This window comes from Hetaerina americana, unplaced genomic scaffold (genome assembly GCF_022747635.1).
Source record: "Hetaerina americana unplaced genomic scaffold, ioHetAmer1.1.p SCAF_112, whole genome shotgun sequence".
Taxonomy (NCBI): Eukaryota; Metazoa; Arthropoda; class Insecta; order Odonata; family Calopterygidae; genus Hetaerina; species Hetaerina americana.
In genome coordinates, this window is record NW_027286204.1 from 405,001 (window position 1) to 420,775 (window position 15,775).

General features: G+C 39.4%; 2 protein-coding genes and 1 non-coding gene across 3 annotated transcripts; 2 read left to right on the forward strand and 1 right to left on the reverse strand.

Annotated features, from left to right (window-relative positions):
* Positions 1 to 7,589: 7,589 nt before the first annotated feature.
* ND-PDSW (NADH dehydrogenase (ubiquinone) PDSW subunit) lies at positions 7,590 to 8,742 on the reverse strand. Its single transcript, XM_071582453.1, has 4 exons — positions 8,552 to 8,742; positions 8,338 to 8,473; positions 8,096 to 8,235; positions 7,590 to 7,836 (listed from the first exon to the last, which is right to left on the reverse strand). Exons 1-4 carry the CDS (start codon positions 8,640 to 8,642, stop codon positions 7,712 to 7,714), a joined length of 492 nt encoding a protein of 163 aa, XP_071438554.1. The 5' UTR covers positions 8,643 to 8,742; the 3' UTR covers positions 7,590 to 7,711.
* A 42-nt stretch (positions 8,743 to 8,784) lies between these two features.
* Positions 8,785 to 14,724, forward strand: RpL3 (ribosomal protein L3). Its single transcript, XM_071582452.1, has 8 exons — positions 8,785 to 8,866; positions 9,190 to 9,382; positions 10,990 to 11,158; positions 11,366 to 11,501; positions 11,926 to 12,112; positions 12,277 to 12,479; positions 14,179 to 14,334; positions 14,511 to 14,724. Exons 1-8 carry the CDS (start codon positions 8,864 to 8,866, stop codon positions 14,688 to 14,690), a joined length of 1,227 nt encoding a protein of 408 aa, XP_071438553.1. The 5' UTR covers positions 8,785 to 8,863; the 3' UTR covers positions 14,691 to 14,724.
* On the forward strand, positions 9,854 to 10,052 carry LOC139685453 (small nucleolar RNA SNORA73 family). The gene has a single exon (XR_011700108.1). It is a non-coding gene; the product is annotated as a small nucleolar RNA SNORA73 family (small nucleolar RNA).
* Positions 14,725 to 15,775: the final 1,051 nt, after the last annotated feature.

Sequence of the window (15,775 nt, forward strand, 5' to 3'; positions counted from 1 at the left end):
TGTTAGGTAATTTATTGATTACGTTGGTCAGTTCCATGGCTGAACATGGGAATATATATAATGAATGGCATGAGTTAGGAATTTGAGAATAATTAGCTGAATTGACTGAAACTGTGGGATTTTGATGGGATAGATAGAAATCATTCAGGATGGAGGCCATTTTAGAGTAATCTGATATAGCATTACCAGTGGAGTCCTGCAGTTGAAGATCTTGTACATGATGTGGACCCTTGGATTCGTTAATAATTTTCCAAATCTCTCTACATTTATTGTCTGCATTGGTAAGTCTAAGGTTGTTAAAAGATTTTTTGGCATGCTGTAAGGTTTGGCGATAACTTTTCTTAAGTATTGAGTATTCTTGGCGATCTGCTGGATTTGATTTACTTTTGTAATACACTGCGACATCTTTCATTTTCTTTGAAAGCCAACAAATTTCATCAGAGACCCACTGACTTTTGTAGTTAACAGAAGAGCTTTTGTTTTTTGTATGCTTCAGGACACGGGGAAAGCAGATTTCAAAGTAATGTAGATAGGTGGAATAGAAATATTCAAAGCTAAGGTCAAAGGACTTCAAGGAAAACAAATCGGACCAGTCATGGGAATTTAATGTCACAAAAGGCGATCATATTCTGATCAGAGAAATACCTTTTGTAGTATTTTTTACTTTCTTTGGATGTAGACACAGCAATTGTAGAAAGAAGTGGGTAGTGATCAGATAGGTGGGCATTAATGGTATTTGTTTGTACTAGATCAAGGTCGATATTAGTTAATACATTATCTAAAACTGTTTGCGAACTAGCACTCACTCTAGTAGGTTCACTGTTGGTAGCATTGATGTTGAATGACGTCAGTAAATCCATGAATTCCTTTTTAGCTTTAGAATCGGCCATAAAATTACAATTAAAGTCACCTGTAATTATTATGCAAGGCTCATGGATTGACCTATGGATTATTTCCAAGAGTTTCGTCAGTTTGGTCAGGAAAACGCAAAAGTCACTCTTCGGCGAACGATAAATAGACAGCACATAAAAAACAGTAGTATCCATTTTGATGTACATTTAAATGTATACAATGAAGGGCAATCAGCCACATCTTGCAGGTGGTGCTGCTGCAAAACTTATCAACTATAATCTCAAAACAATATCAGAAACTAAGCATCAGATTATAAGTTAAAACGACAATAACCTCATGTGTAATTCCATTTGACCTTCACCGCCCTCCTATCCCCCAATGATTCCAGTCTTCCATTTTTCACCATAGGTGCTATCTGCAAGCCTCATCACCATGGAGAATGCTTCTGATATAATCACCCCACCACTGCCTCCTCACTCCCAGGGCTACGGTCTCCCAGAGATTTTCTTCAGTGGTATTCTACTTCATTCTTGACCCTTCCACCGAGCTAATTCTGCTTCCCAAAGAGCATACCCAACACTTCCACTCCTTCTAGCTTTTGATACTCCAGTTTAATCCTGTTTTACCTCTGCACTTGGGCTCGCCTCTTCCGTAGATATTGTAATCTTCATTTTGCTTTCGTAGCTCTTCAGGTCGTGCCCCATTGTCAACTTCTCTCACTTAACAAGCCTTATCTTCAAGGTTATCTCCTGCATCTGCCACAACACACATGTCATTAGCATTGAACACCACACTTATTTTTTCCTTCATGAATTTACATTCTGAAGCATTTCTTTTGATTAATGAATAGGGCACACATGCCCTATTCATTATTCTTACTTCTACATTGATGAATCCAGATTTAATGCAACTACATGAACTACATGGTCTTTTCGCAGGCCATTGATCACTCTTCGATCATCATATTAGGCACTTACGTTTTCTTCAGAATCAGAATAAGAAGTGGAAGTAGCAGAAGAAGAATTCCAGTTAACAATATTGAATGCTTTTTCCAAATCAAAAAATGAAATGTGCAACGGCCTTCCTATTCCTTAAATAATCCATTGAGCTAAGTAAGTCTTTACCTAATCTGCTCCATACCCATCTTCACTTAATGTTGATGACACAACCTGATATGCTAAAAGACTTGATCAACGCGAATCGATTTCCCATAGTCCATCATGATGGCACTGAAATGGTTCTCAGTCAATGTATTTTCCTTAAGTGTGGATAAAACACAGTGGGGAATTTTTTCCTTCATATTCTCTCATCCTGAAAAAATAAAGCTGCTTGGTTTTTGAGGATGACAGCAAACTTCAATGGGACTCAACACGTGTATTCCTGACAAAACTATTCTAAGCAATTTATGGGGATCGAGATGGTGCGGGGGCTAACGTACTGGCTTCCCACCCTGAGGGCGCGGGTTCAAATCCCGGCGGTTTGAATATTTTTCAGAAGTATCTCGATCCCTACTTGAGGTGCTTTGTGGAGGGCACTTTGAGTGAGTACGGCGTCCGTCGGATGGGACGTTAAGCTGCGGACCCCTTGGCGCCTTTTGTAAAGAGTAGGCTAATGCCAACGCCGGGTTTCTCTCCACCCTTCATCCTTTCCTGTCCATCCCCTATGGCGCAAATGACCTTAGCAGTCGGTCGCCTCCCCTAAAAACTACTACTCTAAGCAATTTATGTCTTATTCAAACTTAAAACACATCCCCAGAGACTATTTGAAATGTGTTAATTTTGTCTCTGGTCCATTACCATCTCAGTTATGGTATTGAAGTCTGGGGCCTTGGGATTTAAAAACTTATTTGTAAGACAAAAGAGAGCAGTCAGGATTAACAAATTCTAATTCTACGGAGCTCTGTAAACCAATTTGAATCACCTTAACGCCATGAGTCTTCAAAGCCTTGAAATACATAAATGGCTTTGTAACATCAAATAACACCTTGGCTCCTATGAAGCTGGAGTTAATAAGCATCAAGGCTGCACTGCTCAAAAAGATAACCTAGTGATGCCACAGCCTAGTGCTATTCTCCAAACCTTTCCCATTACAGGTGAGGAATATCACCAGATCAAGATTAATGATGTACTTCCATCTTGGTTTGCATTTGAAGGCCTTCATTCATAGTCTTCAAGTTAAAAGTGAGTTTCTTGAGCATACAAATCTTTCACACTTAACAAATTGAGTAGCTTCAGGCGTGATGTGGTGGAAGTCAAACATAATGAATAACCAATTGAAGCACTTTTCCACTTGATAAAATTTTTTTTTATTTTACGACCAGGTTTCGATGTATTACATCATCATCAGGTAACAAACTGAAGTTGTGTTCAAGCTTACATACATTCCGGAAGGGGGGAAGAGTACATGGCAGGAAACGAGGGGGGGAGGGCGAGAGAGGGAGGAAAGGGGGGGGAAGACAAGGGAGACGTTTACAAGAAATAGTGGAAACAGCATTTTGACCTTGTTAAAAAACACAGTACATACAGTCTTAGGGTGCGAAGTGGTCCTCTTGGGTGGATGGCGGCAGTCTCCAATAAACCATCGGTAGCTGGGACGACGCCAGTAGGCGGGCCGGGGTTTGGAGGCCAAGGATTAGCCCCTTCTGGAAGGTTGGTGGTGGCATACCCCCACTAACTCACACCATGGGGGGGGGGGGGGGAGAAAGCACTCAAGGAAGGAGGCGGTTGTGTGTCATGTGTGGACAAAGTTTACCAACTAAAGTTGATGGAAAGGAGGGGTAGGAGGAAGTGAATTGCTTGTCATTGAGAAGAGGGGTTTTCTTCTTAACTCGTTGGACAATTTCCAATTGTTCCAACGCGTCTAGTTTTCTGCATTTATTTGACACATGAAGCACTTTTAATTTAAATTCACAGGTGTGTTTGGTCTCGAGTAAGTGTTTGGTGGTCATTGATGTCGTGTTGCCTAAAATCTTGCACTTCTGGTGTTCTTTGATTCGGGTGGAGAAATTCCTACCCATTTGGCCCACATATGGCATAACACTCGCACTGCATGGTATACATCTACGTCTAGTTAATACCCCACAAGCCACCGCAAGGGAATGTGGCGGGGGGTGTTACGTCACCAACCGTACACACCACTCGTCCTTGTATTGTCAATGGTATCTTTGTATTTGCGAGTTTTGATATGTTGAACGGGGTGTTAAAAGAGACTAAATTTTTCCTTCGCAAGTGCATTGGCTAAATGGTACAATGAGTTGCCACAACTTCAGTTTGTTACCTGATGATGATGTAATACATCGAAACCCGGTTGTAAAACAAAAAAATATTTTATCAAGTGGAAAAGTGCTTCGATCAGATATTCATTACTTTCACACCGAGTTTTGAATTTATTTATTGTCTTACTCATTTAGCAGAGACTATTGAACTGCACTCAGGTCAAATGCCTAGTAAATTATATACCTTTCCTTGAATTCAAACTGTTCTTCATCAAGGAATTGCGCTTCAAGGCTGAACTTGATACTTACATATTTCCTTTCAAGATCTTCACCTGTGATGGCTAGCAGTTCAAAATGTTTCACACAAATCTGTCTCTCATTGTAAAATTTAGTGAACAAGTAAAGATGAAAGAAAAAACCTAAAATCAGAAGATATATTTCATATACCTGCTTCAAATTCTAGACAAGATGCTCTGTAATATCAGGGACCAATTTTAGACACAAGAGGAGAGCAATAAAATAGAGATGGTGCACAGGGTGAAAAGTTCAACACTCCTGATATGGGCATGAAGGTGTGCACTGACACACTTTGATCAGTAGAAATGTTCCTCACGAGATTCCCCATTACCTCTTCAATCCCATTCTACGAGGGTAGGTCATTTAAATCAGGGCCTGTCATGAACATTTCATTGGGAACAGTTAGAGCATCCACCTTTGCCCCCCCCCCCTCCCGGTGATTCTCATCTGTTTGGGCTGAGAAAAAAATTATTTGGGTGCCTGGTTTTTTTTAAAAATGATGCTGTCGTAGTCCAAGAAGTCACTTGTGTTCGACGGCAAACAAAAGACTCTTTGCTGCCAGCTTGTATCAAGATTTTGTAGAGAAAGATATGAGATAACTGTCACTTAAGGTACAGGGTGAATATTTAGAAAATTGAAATGAATTTCAGGTTACTTTGATTATTATTGTCTCTATCCAGGGTTGAGTTATTTATTGACCAGCTAAGTGTCTTGAGTATGCCTGGACCTAAGTTATCTTCACCTACATCACATTCTCTTTCTATGTCTAAGCTTGCTGGCCAAGCTCCTCACCATACAGTTAATCCACATATTCCTTCCATCTCTCTAGAATCTTTTCTTAGTCAACTACTATTTTAGCAGCATGATTTGTAATTGTTAACACAGACTTTCCCTTCTTACTCCCTGAGAGTGTTATAAACTTTTTGCAGAGCACACCAATTTCATCCTTCCTCTGTAAACTTTCCAAATCCTCGCTCTGCATCTTCCACTCTCTTTATTACCTGCCACAGTTTATTATTTTACTCTTGCTACTTCTTTCTACCAATCTCTGTATTTACATTCTTCAATTTCCTTCTCTAATCTATCTTTCTAATCATCTCATCGGTAATTCAAGGTTTCTTTATCCTTTTCCTAGTAACCTGTCCCATTGCTTCTTTGGTGACTTTTCATATCCCTTTTCTGATATAATCCCATTTTTTCCTTTAGTGCTCAGCTTCTTTCTCTCATTCATTATTTTCTCTACAGCCTGCTGATACTCCTTTCATTGTCATTCCAGTTAATGCTTCTATATTCCATTTCCTAACCCACCAACCCTGTCTTATCTTTTTGAATCAGATGCTACACTTCATAACTGCTAAATTATGACTAGTCTGCATCCTCTCCCAGGAAACTGTGATTTGATCATGCTTTAATATTATCTAACTGATACCTTTCTGAGTCACCTTACATTTTTCATGAATAACTGCGTCTTCTGCAGTGTTGGTGATGATGGCCCTGCCTCCTACATAACTCAATTGCTTTCTCCCCATTGTCAGTCCTCGATCCTAAACTGTAATCCCACACCCCATCACCATCTCTTTCTTTGCCTACCATCATCCATCATCAACGCCATAGATTTCCCTGTGGGAACACACCCTATTATATCCTCTAACTGATCGTATACCTAATCGACTTCTTCCTCCATATGATTGCTTGGTGGCATAATGGTGGTGCATATACCTGAACAATGACCAAGTTTGTCACTCCTGCTTTCATCTCCAATAGTTATATTCTATCCATTGCTTTCTCTATGTTAAAAATGCATCTCCCTACCCTTTTATTTCATACTATTGCAACACCTTGCTGGATCTCGTCCCCTCCTGTGTTTATTACTCTAATAACATCACTCCAGTAATCCCCACTTTCTTTCCATCTCGCCCAGCAAAGCATTAAAATATCTTTATTTCCTCTCTCTATCTCTCACTTTATATTATATAACTTTACTGTCTTTGACATGGTCCTAATATTCCAGGTCCTTTTTGTAATGATGAAAGAAGACACTTTGCTTTTCCACATAGAGTAATTTTAATACAACCTAGGTTTCGTTGCATTGTAACATTTTCAGGTCTTGAACCTGGTTCAAGACCTGAAAGATTGCCTTTTGTCTGGCTCTTAACCTTTGATCTATTTAGCACGGGTGACCCTATCAGGAGCAAATGTCATTTACCTCATCAGCATAGCTCTAGAGATCATCGAAACTAACAAGTTCTTCCCCCATGGCAAGTTTGTAGTCCAAGTGGCAAGTAGTACGGGAGGGGTTCAGCGATTTTAAAAAATTTTACTCAGAAATCACAACGGCAGACCAAGTAGGTACCTACACTGCACATCTCTGGCCTTCAATGAGTTAAATTCTGGAAAATAACTTTTTAACATAATTCAAGAAGGAAGTATTGCACCATTGATAAGTGTGGGTCAATAAGGCCTCCCAAACCTCTTAAAAGGATTATAATAGATAAATGAATCGTTCCCAGGGATAACAAGGCTACCATTTGTCAATGAGGCAAAATGGTGACCAAAATTTGACCACCACATGAGTCGGAATCATAGTCAAAATATGATACTTACTTGGTATAATACGACATAACACATCGGTTCAGAAAAATTGATTGGGTGTTTTTGTAAAATGGATTTAAATTTTCATGAAAAGAGAAACAAAATAACACATTGAGTAACAAAAGGAAGAGCCTAAAATGCAGACAAGATGTGCTAGGGGGAACTTTGGTGATAGGGAATCACCTAATGCCCTTAGAGGAATGATGTCAATCTGATTTCGAAAAAGTCTACTTTGGATCACCTCTTTAAGGGAAGAAGGAAGTGCAATTTGTACTTTCTTGGACACATGAGCCAACTCGTAAAACTAAACTTGTGTTGTCCTCAAGATTATTCTTCACATTGAGAAATTACTTCAAAATAAAACATATATATGGATATATTTCGTTTAAGAAATCTACAGGGAAATATGATAAACCTAACTAAAACTGTCCACCTGATGTGTCCAAACGAGGCCATAGAAAGGCAAATGGGTACTAGTTCTAGTACACAAAGTTGGTCAATATTCGCCATTCGAACAAAAATACGCCAACTCAGCATTTAAGAGATATTTTGAGGGTTGGGACCATGTAATGTACAATACTTTATCGAACACAACATTAAATCATTGAAAAATTAAGCTTTAACAAGCGAGTAATTAATGCAACACATTTATTGGCTTTCAACAATTCTATTTACATGCGATTATATCAAACAACAGAGTTTGTAAAATACTCCTTATCTAGAAACAGAGTGCTGACCTACTACATTTCCTAATGTTTAGGCTTGGGGAGCAGTTTCTTTCATCCCAGATCCAACTGGTCCGTGTCGACGTTCCCAGATTAACCGATGCTTTTGCTTCATGTACGCTTCTCGAGCACCTCCATAACCTCCTAGATCACCATCTGAATGGAAAATGTCGTTACTTGGTACAACAGAGAACAAATTGATAATTCTAAACGTGATAATCCATGGAGACTGGACCTTTGAATTTATTATAATTTTATAGTGCTAATGCTAATAATAATAATTTTGTGACAATTGTCTGTAGTTGATGTTCACAAGGTAGATTTATTCCTTATTTATAAATTTCGACCAATTACTTAGTAATAAAATGTTAGCTACTAAATTATTAGTAATAAAATGTCATCAATAAAACCTCACATTTAATGAACCAGTTTTCTGCAGCCTTTTCATATTGCTCAAGAAGTCCCTTGCATTTTTCAAGAGAATTTGGCTTTTCGTACAGAGTACAATCTTCAAATCTCAATCTCAAAATGTTAAGAATGTCTGAATCAACTAGCCTGAAGAGATAAAGAAAATGCATACATACATATTTGATTAAGGATTATATTATAACCTCATTTTCGACTATACTATATTCTGCATTGAAAAAAGACGCACACCTATCTCTTTTAAACTGCAAATTTGCTTCCATTTGGCAGACAATATCATCGGTATAACATTCATCAATTGTGGGCACACGACGAAATTTCTGATGGTACCAATTGTAGGTAGAGCGGTTAGGTTCGACGATACTTTCTGTAAATTAATGTATATTTTACCATAACCAGGGAATCTAGTTAATACATGTTTATTATTGATAATTTTCTTACAAACCTCGAAACCATACAACCGGAGTATCTAATACGGTAGCGACGGTGTTAAGAAATCTTCCAAGAGGATTTCTATTGTTTCGCTCTTCATCCATCTCGCTTCAATTAGATAAAATCTTCACTTCCAAATAAAATTGTTTTATTAATCGTCTTTAATGGTTTGATGAAAACAAGAAACATGCGAAGCCGCATATCCTTATTCGTTTGTTTAGTTTAATGGCTTTAGGACGCCACCAAGTGGCAAATCGTTGAGACAGAGTGAAGTCCTTATAACTGGCACTTCGATTGTATAAGCCTCTGTCGTTCTTCTGTCGTCATGGTAAGTGTTGGTCAGTTCTGTAGTTTTATATCTCGTTTGCATTATTCCATCCACAATCAAAATTATTTCAAAGGTCCTTGAAAACAAAATTAAAGGTTTAGGGATGTGTTATTCATCATTATTAGTCGCATTTTTTGAAATTAGTGAAAGATACGATGGATGGAATTATGCCACGTGTTAAGTCAACATGATGATTTAGATTTACAAGTCCTATAGGGGTTCCTAATTGAGGATGATTATCTAGGGCGGTCTGATATTGTTAACTAGTGCTGTACATGTGGGTCAAAATTACCAGGTATCTGATGTTTTTCTCTCAATTTCAGTCTCATCGGAAGTTCAGCGCGCCCCGTCATGGGTCAATGGGATTCTATCCCAAGAAGCGGTCGCAGCGGCATAGGGGTAAAGTGAAGGCGTTTCCGAAAGATGATCCAGCGAAACCAGTTCATCTTACTGCGTTCATTGGATATAAAGCTGGGATGACCCACGTGGTCAGAGAGGCAGATCGACCGGGATCGAGTAAGTTCCATAATTCCCTCAACGCTTAATTGCATGTATATCGTTTGGTAATAATGATGTGATCGTGGAATATATATCTCGCAAGTAACTTATCTCTGGTAAGCCACGAGGGCAGATAAATGTCTGGTACGGATAAGTGTCTTGTACGGAAAATAGTAGGGCTGTTAATGGGGATAGTTCGCTGCCTCATTATGGTAGATCATCATAGCTTGGTGTTCGGAAGCCCGCTGCACAGCCATCTAATTCAAAACATTGAAACACGACCCGATAATTGCACGTGGAAGTAGAGCTCTCCTTAATCGGATCATGAGAAACAGACCACTGAAGTCATAATACTAAAGAGTTCTTCGAGTAAATACTTTTATTTTTCTGGTCACTAATCACCCGTCTTCACGCAATTCCGTGTATTGTGCGAGGCAAGACTTAATTTGAAAAGTTGTGAGGGACAGATTTTCCCGGCATCTTAGGTCACCGATGCTGAGGACGTTCCACTACCTCGTGGAACCCCTCTAGTGGCGTGGGAGTTGTTTGTTTAATGCAATTTCCTGCCACAGCATCGAAAATCAACTGCGCTCCTCGTGATGAGTTGAGCAATGGCCCAGCATATTCCATTTCCTTTTTGGAGTCCATTGGACGATTACCAAAGAGGCAAACCATGTTGGACACAATTTTATTACTCACATTAGTGTTCAGTGCAATATTCGCTATTGCTTTTCTCCAGTACATAACGTCAGACCATTAGGTTTCAATTTTATCCCAATAAAGACATCTAACGTTTACAAGTTCCTTATGCGCTGACGCTTGAAAATTCGGGTGTACGCCACTCAAAATCTTACAATCCCGAAGGGCGGACTGCGGAGGTTGTTAGGTCATCTCGTGTCAAAAGGAGCGTAACCAAATGCGAACATATTCAAAGTAGCGTATACATTCATACCACAATCCTTTCAGCTTAAACGTATGCTATTGCATATACTATTACATGGCAAACAGTTGCACATATACACACATTTCTTTATATAATATCCTGTGTCCAATAGCGGAGAAGCTAGAATTTGAAAAGGCACAACGAATTCCAACCCAATGTGGGCATGCAACAAACAATGGTATCCTCCCCGAGAACACGGGTAGAATGTGTGACCCAACACTGTAAGCAGCGGTCCATCCACGGGGGGGAGGCGAAAATGAATGGCAGGGGAAACCGAAATATCATGATAGCGATACTGCTGTGGGCACTTCATTATTTATACTATCGGGTGTTATAGTTCATCAATTGAATTGGCATATGGCAGGTCGTTATACCCTTCATAACGTTATTGCCAGAGGTAGGTTAAGAGAAAGTTAAATTATTTACAATAGTTAATTTTACGTGCCCTGCGGCAGTTAGAGCTTGCGCTTGTCAAGATATGATTAACGTGTTTTGATGAAGTGTGAAACACAAGTTCCAGAATGATGGTCACTTAGCTTTCTAACCATCGTTGACAATCGCATTCCTTCGAGTGCACTCGTCAATATTGTCGACTAACCTACGTCCTTTGCTTAAAGTTCTCTTGAAATAAATAACAAATCTTTTAATTTGTTAAAATTGTAATGGCAATTTTTCATTGCAGAGGTCAATAAAAAGGAAATTGTGGAAGCTGTTACAATTCTTGAAGCACCGCCAATGGTGATTGTTGGCATTGTTGGGTATATCGAAACGCCGCATGGTTTGCGAGGCTTGGTCACAGTCTGGGCTGAGCATTTAAGTGAGGAGTGCCGCAGGAGATTCTACAAGAACTGGTATGTTTGATTATGTTTGTTGGAATTTCTGTTGAAATGACTTCTTGTGCTTATTTAATATCGGAACGACATAGCTCTCCTCTCAGCGCTCGTCTGACGAGAGTGAAATCCCGCAAGTCTGGGCGAATCGTTTCCCGAAGTGGGATCGAGGGTCGAGCCTCCGCTCAAATGATGAGGCTATCCTCTCTTTGTCTCGTGAATTCTTAGGTACAAGTGCAAAAAGAAGGCATTTACTAAGGCATCCAAGAAGTGGCAAGATGAGCTTGGGCGCAAGCAGATTGACAGAGATTTGGCGAAAATGAAGAGATACTGCAAGGTCATTAGGGTTATTGCTCACACCCAGGTTGGTCAAAGTTCATGTTTTTAAATATTAATTCCAAATTTTGGATTTTAGAATTTGAAAGGTATTTTTGGTGTTGAGATAGATACTCAAATGTGCTCCCTCGAGCTCATTTGTAAGGCATTTGGACTCCACCATGTTGGAGAGACCACGCCATGGTATCTTAAAGTATTGATGTCTACTTACGGGTCTGATATTAACACAGCATATTCCATATTCTCGGGTAGCTCATTGAGCCATAACTTAAGAGATAAACCATGTTGTGTACATGCCATACTATGCCCCAAGTGGCGAATCTACACTATTTTGGGATAGCAAATACACCCATTGTAATAGACGAGATTTGTGTATCTAAAGTTGACATTAAAGATGTAGCTTTACAACACTGGTCATAGTTAAGGTTTTTCAGTGCTGATTTATATTGTAGATGAAGCTATTGAAGAAACGTCAGAAGAAGGCTCACATAATGGAGATCCAGGTGAATGGTGGTACCATTGATCAAAAAGTGGATTGGGCCCGTGAGCATCTGGAGCAGCCGGTGCCAGTGTCGCAGGTGTTTGCTCAAGATGAAATGATTGACGTTATTGGTGTGACCAAAGGAAAGGGGTACAAGGGTAAGTTGATGGCCTGGAAGACGGCAGATTAAGCATGTGATGATTAGCATGGCGCTCTGAATTAGGTGTGGAAGTTTTATGCTGCCTTCCTACTGATTGGCTATGGTAGCCTTCTGGTAGTCTGTCATATTCATGTCATTGATTTTGGTGTCAATTCTTTCTAGGTGTGACATCCAGATGGCACACGAAGAAGCTGCCACGGAAGACGCACAAGGGTCTGCGAAAAGTGGCTTGTATTGGTGCCTGGCATCCTTCGCGTGTGCAGTTCACAGTTGCTCGTGCTGGACAGAAGGGCTATCACCACAGGACTGAGATGAACAAAAAAATCTACCGCATTGGGCAAGGAATTCACACTAAGGAAGGAAAGGTATTAAGCAGGTTCTGTCCCCCTCCCCTTGGCAACTCATCTTCTTGGTGGGTGCAATCATGAATAGAATCGTAATTTAGAATTTTCATGAAGCTATTGATATGAGTACCTGGGCACAGTAGTCCAACAATCATTGTTGATTTCTTGGCGTTATAACCGGATTGGCAGTCATCAGCGATAAGTATTTAGCTGTGGTGTCTTGTTCTGAGAACCTCATAATATCTGAAGTGTCACGTTGCAAATGCTTGTTGTTAAACAACTCTGTGGACCTTTAATGGTACAATAGGAGTGGTTGTCCCTACGCAAAACTTCCTGGCATGTCAATCACAAGTTAGCCTCCATCCCCATGATTAAAGGGCATCATATGTGCATATGACAGATGGATATGAGAAATATCCGTGCGAGGGAGTAATTTAGATGGGCAGTTAGAATTTCATAAGACAGGATATTCGCACTGTGTAGTTGATGGGTGGCTTGTTCTTTGTTGTGCCTCCCTGCTTAATCACAAATTTATCAGCGTATTCTGCCATTCATTTCATCTTCCCATAGTGATACGTATATCAATATTGTGCGATACCGGGTGCCCTGCTTCTCTCGCCTCGGTCTATTTGGTCTTTTCCCTCTCAATTGTGAGGTGCCTACTCTTAGCATTGATACCAGAAGAAGAAAATTTCAGATTTCACTAATATGACCCAGTTCTAGCTCACTGCCGTGTTCTGTGACTGTTTGACCAAGTGCCATTTCTCTCGCATGTTGGTAGTGCTTCTGACATGGCTTATAGTATCCTTGCCAAGACAATATTCCATATCTATTATCTAAAGGTTAAGCAATGGCATAGTAGCCATAACATATGATATCAGTTAATGGAAACATTTTCTTTCCCATTTTGAAATTTGTTTTGTGATGGATCAATTGAAACTTAAGAATGCAATGTTACACCCTCCAATGTCATTTTTTTGTGGACCATATATCAGTTTTTCTTATTCAACACAATACAAAGGATGTATGGTTGATAAATTTCGAATTTTTAATTTTGTTTTAAACTTAGTTGAGGCAGATGTTTAAGTTGCCAGTTTGCCTATAATTTCCCTAAGAAATAGTTTTTTCATATTAATTTTTTTTAATATTGTGGCAGTCACGTTCACAAAGCAAATTATTTTTGTACAAGTTTCAATGTTTTGTGTGGTATAGGCAGGTCATTAATAGTTCGCTAGTCAATTTTAGAACAGAGGACTATGACAATGTTAACATAACTTATGACTCAGTGACTCAAACCTCTTTGAGTAATTGCAGTAATGGTTGCATTACCAGGGGTATGAAACTACTGTCGCCTGCATCTCCTCAGAGGGCCCGGGTACCTGGTTATGACTCCCAGTTATTAACCTGCTTTCATTGAACATCCCAAAATTATTGGTTTTTTCAGTCTTAATTTTCCATTGCATGAAAGTTAGGGTTTGTCATTGTTGGTCATTTTGTTTTGCCGTTAGTTCATCCTTTTAATATTAAAACATTTGCTTGTATCAATGGACGATTGATTACGCAGATCTTCCTACTTCTGTTTTTGTTGCCATTCTCCCTTCTTGTGGTTTCCTGTTCTGTTGGTACTAGAGCCTAGTGCTGCATTCCTATTTTCTCATGTTAACATAGCTTTAGTTCCTTCTGAAGTGTGATGGAAATTAAAATATAATTGTCTTTTTAGGTTATCAAGAACAATGCTTCCACGGAATACGACTTGACTGAAAAGACAATAACGCCAATGGGAGGTTTCCCTCACTATGGCGAAGTCAACAATGATTTTGTCATGCTCAAGGGTTGCTGCATGGGCCCTAAGAAGAGGGTCATAACACTGCGAAAGGTAAGCATGCTTTGTGCATTTTCTTAGTTCTTTGCCAGAATGATGAAGCACTAAAGAGCCAAGACATTTGAAATATGATTTTCTATGAAATTAAATGATAGGACTGACCAAACAACTTCCATTTTTAATGAAGTGTTGCGGGGTACAAATATCTAAGCATCCACTTTTATTTCTAGTCACTTCTGACTCACACCAAGAGGTCTGCATTGGAGAAAATTAACTTGAAGTTCATTGATACATCCTCTAAGTTCGGACATGGACGGTTCCAGACTGCTGCTGATAAGGCCAGCTTTATGGGTCCTTTGAAGAAGGACCGTCTGAAGGAAACTGCAGCTGCTGCTACAGCTGCATCGTAAATGTATCATTTGTGAATAAATGACATTGAGGGTTGATGGTTGTTGCTGATTTACGATCCCTTGGTCAAACTTCTGTGCTCCTTGTTTGAGGAGAGGTCCACATTATGTATTTGCCAGTGTGGGTCTAGTGAGTCGTAAGATAGGAAAAACTTAAAGAGCAAATTTTATAAAGGCTCTGACATTATATTGATACCAATTTTGCCAACTGGGGTACTGGTGATCATTTGTGTGGATTGCTTATGCGCCTTACAGATTTTCCATTGTTCTGTGTTGTGCCCGTTCTTAAAATGGCTTGGGTGTTCTATCTAGAAGTAAAGGTCAGTTATTGGGCCCTTGTCACCTTTGGTTGATTTAAGTTGGGGGGGGGTGACTTGTCGTCCCTGGATGAGATACCTATGAATGAATCCGTGGATAAGTAGTGAACTACTTCAAAGTGGTGAGCTGCTGCTTATTTGTTGCTAGTAATGATGAGGTAATACAAAAGCTTATACCAAATATACTAATGGTGCTCATTGCACCCCAGCTTGCTAGAAGTCTACTTCATATTGATCTCTGGGAATTTGTAATGATCATCGTTTGTCCTTCAATCTGAATTTATTTCTTGCCTAAAAGTTAAAAATATCAGTCTTCTCTGTTCAAGACTCAATATCATTGATCACGGGGGTTCACTTTGAAGTAGTTCTATTGCCAATAGGTGTGGGACCCCTATCTTCCATGAGACTTCATTTTGTAGGTAGGCATTGGATGTCAATCTAAAACTTAGTTCTATGGATGTCCTCCCCTTCAATGATTGCAAGTTGTGCTGTACATGGCTGTTCGCCATGTCTAGCTATTTCTTCCCACTCATTCAAATTGTTTTAATTTCTGAACTTACACTTTCTTAATCCTTGTTAAAACATGCTGTAGATCAATCCTTTAAAATTAGTTCTGCCTTACATGAACCTGAAGTAGATACACGAGAATGACATCTATATGAACACCCATGGTTATTGATATCCCTAGGTAAGAAATAGTTTGGGAATGGCATGCCTCTGAATATACTAAATCTATTTTTCTTAATGTGCTCTTCATTGACCAGCGTTTCA

Bases quoted from the DNA above. Each gene is read 5' to 3' on its own strand.
- RpL3 (XM_071582452.1), top strand. The intron at 12,113-12,276 runs GTAAGTTGATGG...AATTCTTTCTAG, and splicing joins CAAAGGAAAGGGGTACAAGG to GTGTGACATCCAGATGGCAC. The intron at 14,335-14,510 runs GTAAGCATGCTT...TTTTATTTCTAG, and splicing joins GGGTCATAACACTGCGAAAG to TCACTTCTGACTCACACCAA.
- ND-PDSW (XM_071582453.1), bottom strand. From the start codon at position 8,642: ATGGATGAAGAGCGAAACAATAGAAATCCTCTTGGAAGATTTCTTAAC. The intron at 8,474-8,551 runs GTTTGTAAGAAA...ATTAATTTACAG, and splicing joins TCCGGTTGTATGGTTTCGAG to AAAGTATCGTCGAACCTAAC. The intron at 7,837-8,095 runs GTGAGGTTTTAT...TTTTCCATTCAG, and splicing joins AGAAAACTGGTTCATTAAAT to ATGGTGATCTAGGAGGTTAT.